Consider the following 8,282-nt stretch of genomic DNA (forward strand, 5'->3'; position numbering starts at 1 on the left):
TAACTACAATTTTGGAAGAAATAATGATGATGGTGAAAAATATTTCTATGGGATGATTCCATGAGTAGCTGAAAACGAGCGCAATGGTAGTTAACTGTATTCCCATGTGATGGTCAGAACCTTCCAAGATTACCCTGAGGAAGAACGTCTAGCTACAGCAATTTGTGTTTCACCACCAACGTATCTCGTTGTTGTATTGTTAGTTTGTTTTTCAAGAGAGAGTGAGAGAGAGAGAGAGAGAGAGAGAGAAACAAAAGAAAAACGCAAGTGGGATCGTCTTTCGCGTCTATTCGAGCTGCCCTCCTCACTTTCTCACCCATCTCCCGTCGGCGACCAGCCTCCTCCAGTTCTCTCGGTCAAGGAACGTCTCCGGTGCACGGACGTCGTCGAGCGATGTTCCCCGTTCCCTGAGGGCTTCGTCAACGTTTTGGCCCCATCTCTTCCTCGATCTTCCCTGGGGACGTCCTGAGTTGGGCACCCAGTGGTACCACCTCCTCGGCGTCCTATCTTCCTCCATCCTCCCCACATGTCCATACCACCGCAACTGGGTCCTTGCAACGTAATTGAATATGCTTTCCACATCCAGTTCTCTCCTGATGGTCTCATTTCTTAGTCTGTCCTTTCTTGCGACTCCACAAATCATACGCAGGACTCGCACCTCCGCTACCTGCACTCGGGATGTCGTTTTCATCGTCAACATCCATAGGTTGGTATGGGCCGGAGGATGGTCTTATAAATTGTCGTCTTGACTTTTACCAGTATGTACTTGTCCTTCAACAGGGGGTACAAGAAGTTGACATTTGCCACATACTTCTGAATTCTGTCTAGTATTGCTCGTTCGTGGGTTCCTTTGTCATCACAAATAGCTTCCAAGTATTTGTATGCCGTCGTCTGCTTCAAGGTGTTCCCGTCAACTTCCACCTGAAGGGGTTCGTTTTGTCGGGAGACTACCATTACTTCCTTCTTCCGTAGATTGAGTTTAAATCATTGTCTTGCAGAACTTTGTTCCATAGTTCAACCGTTACCGCAAGCGACTCCGAAGCAGCCTCTACGATTCCAACATCGTCGGCGTAGGCGAACTTATCCGCCTCCCCCGGTCCCTTGGTGAGTTCCATATTCTCCACACTCTTGATGACATGGTCCATCAGGAGTATGAAGAGAAGGGGAGAGATGACTGATCCTTGTCTCATTCTTGATCCAGCGTTGAACCAGACAGTTTTGTCTCCGATGGGTCGTACAGTTGTCTTGTTCGATTCATATAGGCTGCAAATTGCTCTTCTCAGTGTTCGCGGAATCCCATGATTGACGTGTCGAAGTGCCTTCCACAGCTCTTTCCTTGGCACTCGGTCGAAGGCCTTCTTCAGGTCCAAGAAGGCTAGATGTCTTGGATAGTTGAATTACCATGACTTTTCCAGCAGGATCTTCAAGACAAAACTGAGGTCTGCCGTTCCTCGATTGGGGAGGAAACCATGTTGTGCTTCGCGAAGTGTCTCCTCTGCATATATTCTCAGTCTCCACTCAAGGATCATCTTGTATATCTTACCGGCATGTGGTAGCAGAGAGATTGCTCGGTAGTTGTTGCAATTTGTACTTTTTTTTTTTCTTATGAACTGGATATATCACTGTAGATCCCCATTCTATGGATATCTTCTTTGTTTTCCACGCCATGTTGCGAATCCATGTCAGGTAGTAGATGGTATGTTGTCCTCCATATTTGTATATCTCAGCAGGAATCTCGTCAGTCCTGGCCGCCTTGTTGTTTCTCATGTGCTTGAGTGCTATCATAACTTCCTCTTCTGTAATATCTTCATCTCCAACCTGATTTTCCTCATCATCATTGTGTTCATATCGGAGTCCTCCTCGTCGGGTGTGTTCAACAGGCTCTCAAAATATCCGTTCCATCGTCCATTCGAGTTGCCACCAGGCGATTTTATTCAGCCTCCACTCCACAGAACGGTTATTGTTCTTCCTGTGAAAGTAATGTGTGCCCTCCTCCTCCCTGGATTGTCGTCCTAGGCTCTTTAAGGAGGACGTCTTTAAGACGATGAATGGTGCATCGGACTGGAGAGAAGACTTCGAAATACCTCACACGACAGTTGCCAACATACAACTGCTTGGCAGTCGAGTCCCGTCCGCCAGGGGGCGCCACCTAGCACTGAGACCACCACCAGGACTCTCTCGGGCGACGGAGAGGTAGCCCCTGGAGCAGCTCTGCGGCTCCAGCAGCCATTGTTCCTCCCCGGCTACCCTGCCGCGGCGCGTCACGGGTTCTGGTGCCGGCGCCGTCGTCGTTCATCGTTCGAGCCCCGAAAGCCCCAGCCCGCGTGAAACGCGACGCGGCGCCTGGAGCACGGAGGGCAGAGGCGCCCCCAAGCCTCGACGACTGCAGGAGGCGCTCTCCGTCCGTGTCGCTTGGTGGTCTATTCCGCCCAAGGTGTGCCCCTGGCGATCCTCGAACCTGCCGAAGAAGAGGATTCGGGTGTGGAAGTCTCGGTGAGAAAGGATCTATTACCACACCCGAATATTAAGCGCAAGGTAAGCTTTAATGCGCTGTAAGAGATATTTCACGATCATTTTTGCCATTTTATATACAATATGTCACGTATCTAAGTCTAAATAAAAATATTCTTCTAAAAAACAATCTGGAAGTCGGGGAAAGGTGGTATTGCGGTGACACTTTGTCCTAAAAATATTCTTGAAAAAGCGCTTGGGTAAGTCGGGGTCAGGTGGTATTCTTCTTCTTCTTCTTCTTCTTCTTCTTCTTCTTCTTCTTCTTCTTCTTCTTCTTCTTCTTCTTCTTCTTCTTCTTCTTCTTCTTCTTCTTCTTCTTCTTCTTCTTCTTCTTCTTCTTCTTCTTCTTCTTCTTCTTCTTCTTCTTCTTCTTCTTCTTCTTCTTCTTCTTCTTCTTCTTCTTCTTCTTCTCTTCTTCTTCTTCTTCTTCTTCTTCTTCTTCTTCTTCTTCTTCTTCTTCTTCTTCTTCTTCTTCTTCTTCTTCTTTCTTCTTCTTCTTCTTCTTCTTCTTCTTTTTCTTCTTCTTCTTCTTCTTCTTCTTCTTCTTCTTCTTCTTCTTCTTCTTCTTCTTCTTCTTCTTCTTCTTCTTCTTCTTCTTCTTCTTCTTCTTCTTCTTCTTCTTCTTCTTCTTCTTCTTCTTCTTCTTCTTCTTCTTCTTCTTCTTCTTCTTCTTCTTCTTCTTCTTCTTCTTCTTCTTCTTCTTCTTCTTCTTCTTCTTCTTCTTCTTCTTCTTCTTCTTCTTCTTCTTCTTCTTCTTCTTCTTCTTCTTCTTCTCTTCTTCTTCTTCTTCTTCTTCTTCTTCTTCTTCTTCTTCTTTTTCTTCTTCTTCTTCTTCTTCTTCTTCTTCTTCTTCTTCTTCTTCTTCTCTTCTTCTTCTTCTTCTTCTTCTTCTTCTTCTTCTTCTTCTTCTTCTTCTTCTTCTTCTTCTTCTTCTTCTTCTTCTTCTTCTTCTTCTTCGCGTTCTTCTTCTTCTTCTTCTTCTTCTTCTTCTTCTTCTTCTTCTTCTTCTTCTTCTTCTTCTTCTTCTTCTTCTTCTTCTTCTTCTTCTTCTTCTTCTTCTTCGCGTTCTTCTTCGCGTTCTTCTTCGCGTTCTTCTTCGCATTCTTCTTCGCGTTCTTCTTCTTCTTCTTCTTCTTCGCGTTCTTCTTCTTCTTCTTCTTCTTCTTCTTCGCGTTCTTCTTCGCGTTCTTCTTCGCATTCTTCTTCTTCTTCTTCTTCTTCGCGTTCTTCTTCGCGTTCTTCTTCTTCTTCTTCTTCTTCTTCTTCTTCTTCTTCTTCTTCTTCTTCTTCTTCTTCGCGTTCTTCTTCGCGTTCTTCTTCTTCTTCGCGTTCTTCTTCTTCTTCTTCTTCTTCTTCTTCTTCTTCTTCTTCTTCGCGTTCTTCTTCTTCTTCTTCTTCTTCTTCTTCTTCTTCTTCTTCGCGTTCTTCTTCTTCTTCTTCTTCTTCTTCTTCTTCGCGTTCTTCTTCGCGTTCTTCTTCGCGTTCTTCTTCTTCTTCTTCTTCTTCTTCTTCTTCTTCTTCTTCTTCTTCTTCTTCTTTTTCTTCTTCTTCTTCTTCTTCTTCTTCTTCTTCTTCTTCTTTCTTCTTCTTCTTCTTCTTCTTCTTCTTCTTCTTCTTCTTCTTCTTCTTCTTCTTCTTCTTCTTCTTCTTCTTCTTCTTCTTCTTCTTCTTCTTCTTCTTCTTCTTCTTCTTCTTCTTCTTCTTCTTCTTCTTCTTCTTCTTCTTCTTCTTCTTCTTCTTCTTCTTCTTCTTCTTCTTCTTCTTCTTCTTCTTCTTCTTCTTCTTCTTCTTCTTCTTCTTCTTCTTCTTCGCGTTCTTCTTCTTCGCGTTCTTCTTCTTCGCGTTCTTCTTCCTCGCGTTCTTCTTAACTTCTTTTGACCCTCAAGTGAATTAAAATGCCTGAAGTCATCGTACAGAAAACTATTAGATTTATGATGAAGGATGTAGCTACTATCCCCCATTCATCAATAAGGCGACACTTTCTATAGATTCAGTTGCAGAAGAAATTAATTTATTTTATTCGAATGAGGTTCGGAACTTCGGCCTGACTAGGGTCTCAATTAATCAAGACTACATTCAGGCCCGAAGTACACCTCTCAACCGAATGAAATTGTATGGTATTTATTATAATCAAAGATGAATTCTATGTAATGTATCTCCCCTAAGAAAAAATAAAATAAGATGTTTATCAACCCAATAAAGTTCATAGGTCCTTTCTTTAATAAGAACATATGACATTGACTAAAACAAAATCAAGTTGGCCACTGGAAAAAAAAAAAAGATAATTGGTTCATCGACAAAACTCAAAGACATTTAGACGCAGAGATCCTTCTGAGCTGAACAAAGTTAACTGGTGTTAACCGAAACAGAATAATTAAAATAATCCTCGGGCTTTACTAGGTCAAGACAAGAAGCTCTGGTCTTTAGCCACTCAAGGAGAAAGAGGACCCACCATAACGGAATGCTCTACCTTCGTTCTTATCGCCCCAGTTGCACAAGAGGTAAAAATACCCTCACAAAGCCGGCTCTTACGTCACCAGGTCTTATCTCCTCATCTGGACGTCGAAAACATCCTCCTCCTATCCTTCTCTGATGCACCAGCAATGCTATTACTTCAGCCCTCCGGACTAGTTCTATTTCATAACCCACTTTTCTCTCTCTCTCTCTCTCTCTCTCTTTCTCTCTCTCTCTCTCTCTCTCTCTCTCTCTCTCTCTCTCTCTCTCTCTCTCTCTCTCTTCTCTCTCTCTCTCTCTCTCTCTCTCTCTCTCTCTCTCTCTCTCTCTCTCTCTCTCTCTCTCTCTCTCTCTCTCTCTCTCTCTCTCTCTCTCTCTCTCTCTCTCTCTCTCTCTCTCTCTCTCTCTCTCTCTCTCTCTCTCTCTCTCTCTCTCTCTCTCTCTCTCTCTCTCTCTCTCTCTCTCTCTCTCTCTCTCTCTCTCTCTCTCTCTCTCTCTCTCTCTCTCTCTCTCTCTCTCTCTCTCTCTCTCTCTCTCTCTTTCTCTCTCTCTCTCTCTCTCTCTCTCTCTCTCTCTCTCTCTCTCTCTCTCTCTCTCTCTCTCTCTCTCTCTCTCTCTCTCTCTCTCTCTCTCTCTCTCTCTCTCTCTCTCTCTTTTGCCAGAGTCCAGCTGATTATATCTTGGAGCGAAGTCTTAACTAAATCATCTCAGAGCGTGGCCAAGTAAATAAACTTATGATTCCAATTAAGATTTTTTGTGAGGTCTCAAGAATGCTGAAGAAACATTTGGTGTTATTTTGAAACCCTTCAACGAAACCCAACGCTCATGTGACTGAGAACGCTTGATCCTATCAAGATCACCGTCTTTAAGGTACAACTGTCCCAACATAATTTGGTTTAACGTCGTGAACTCACCCTATCAGGAGGCTAGGACGATGCCCCTTACAGAGGACTTAGTAGCGTAGAATTTAATGAACCATGCCCTTGGTCCATCTCGCTGGCGGATGGTTTGAACTGGCGTCACCTCGACCTCCGCTGCAAGTAGCGACGCTCTAGCTCTCTCGGCCAACGAGCACCACAAAATGAGGCTATTTAAGAATTTTGGAGCCAATCAACGATGAAGAAATGCATGGCGTTCTTTTAATCGTCCTGCATAACAAATAGGTGAATGAAATAATGTATCCCGAAAAGACACATAAATGTAAGGAACAAGCATATAGATGATTAAAACAAAGAAAGTTACGTGTCCAACTCATTTTTCGGAGTTTGGAAAGCATCGAAGAAATAGTGTTAATGATTTCAAAATAATCCTACCATGATGCGAATGCTATTGCATGTTTCTAGCTGAAACACCTGAGAGGCACGTCATGACAGCGACGGGTTAATTGAGATTGCCTCAAACTTCACAAATGTATGTAGTATCTCCCCATTAATTAATTCTCAAGAAGCGTTGTTGCAATAACAATTAGGTCTGTAAACGATGTATCACGATTTCTCTTACTTGCAGGTATGTACTGATGTATAAATTAATAAACATTATTTTTTAAGTATTCCATATCTAGCATGGACAAACAATACAGATACACACACACACACACACACATATATATATATATATATATATATATATATATATATATATGTATGTATATATATATGTATATATATATACATATATATATACACACACACACACACACACATATATATATATATATATATATATATATATATATATATATATATATATATATATATATATATTTCTAATTTCTAATTTTTACTCTCAGGAAATGAGTGAAATATCATAAATGAGATAAACTCAAAATTTGAAATAACCAGTCTGAAGTCAGCTCTAAGAAAAGGAACGTAATGTTAGGGCAGGTAACAGCCACTGCTCGGATTTGGAGAGAACTACGGGAGTCGACCCACAACTAAGCAAATACAAGACCCGCGTGCTTCCGACTACGCCACTAGCTCACGAACTGATAATAAAAGACAAAATTCTATTTCTAAATTTCTTTGTTACTTTTAGCTTTTAAAATTCTTATAAAATGATTACAATACACACACTGTTACCCAAGAATTCTCTATAATTTTATTATAAGGTATTGCCAACTATAAACGCTTCCCATATAATTAAAGAAAAGTCAGTACATTGATTATATTAGATAATGATTTTTATAAATATACAAATTAACATACAAGTCTAGTTGAAAACTGAATTATGCACATTCATTGATATATAGGAATGATCAATATATTGCCTAGCAATATTGATAAATGAAGCACCTATCAATTTTTTTTTAAATGAACTGTAGAAATCCTGATGTTGTTTATATCTAGTAGTAGACTAGACATGCCAAGTTTCATAAATAGAATTGTAGGCCAGGTGAGTTTACAAGGTGTGTAATCAAAAGGTGAAAAAAACTTGCTCATAGAGAAAAAGGAAAGACAAGGATATATTTGAAAGTGAATTGGAGCCCAGGCAAATCGACTGTGTGTGATTAACGACATTCAAAGCTAGAAAAACAAGATTAGCCCCTTTTGCACAGAGATGTTACCACGGAGATGAATAAGGTAGTCTGAAGACAATCAGAGATAAAAGGAAAGCGCCTCCAGTTCAGAAACAGTTCATCTAAAGAGGCAACAGTAGACATGCTGGAATCCTTTCTCTACCAAGGAGGTGACACGAATATATTAGATCGCCTGGTGGCTTCCAAAGTGAAAGGGGAAGTATCACGGTCCTTCAGAGGTCAATATATTTAGGCAGAAAGAGAAAAGACTTACGAAACCTCTATCCACCATTGCCTCATCATCTGAATGACTTGTTAATTTGCCCGAATGAAGACCTGTTAGTAATTGCGATCTGGGCAAAATGTGGACAGCGGAGTAAAAAAACGGCACCACCCAAACCTGCTGACACTGAGGCACAAGCATCAGGAATACCTGCATGACTGCTCTCAAAAACCGAAAAGATGATGCCTGAAGGTGCCTTGAAGTTGAACCAAATCGTATCATGGTAACTAGAAGAAAAATGTAAACAATTCTACCAAGGTAAAGGAATTACTTAAAGCATCTAGAACAACTTCAGTATGGAGTATTTATATGAATAAATGAAATAGTTTGGTGTTAGTTTTGATAAAATCCATATATATTAGTATTACTTTAAAAAGGTTTAACAACATAGCTATGGAAATAGTAGTTATATAAACATCAGCTTTATGAGACTTTGTACCATGAATTGATTCAATAATCCTCACCCGACCTCAAACAAAAAATAGATCTGTATTGCAGCTGACGCCCACTCTCTACTGA

At 41.0% G+C, this 8,282-nt stretch overlaps 1 protein-coding gene across 1 annotated transcript; it reads right to left on the reverse strand.

The window, feature by feature from the left end:
• Nucleotides 1–304: 304 nt before the first annotated feature.
• LOC143024391 (uncharacterized) lies at nucleotides 305–691 on the reverse strand. Its single transcript, XM_076183189.1, has one exon. It carries the CDS (start codon nucleotides 689–691, stop codon nucleotides 305–307), a length of 387 nt encoding a protein of 128 aa, XP_076039304.1.
• Nucleotides 692–8,282: the final 7,591 nt, after the last annotated feature.

This window comes from Oratosquilla oratoria, chromosome 4 (genome assembly GCF_046742065.1).
Source record: "Oratosquilla oratoria isolate Oo_2021 chromosome 4, ASM4674206v1, whole genome shotgun sequence".
NCBI classification, from domain to species: domain Eukaryota; kingdom Metazoa; phylum Arthropoda; class Malacostraca; order Stomatopoda; family Squillidae; genus Oratosquilla; species Oratosquilla oratoria.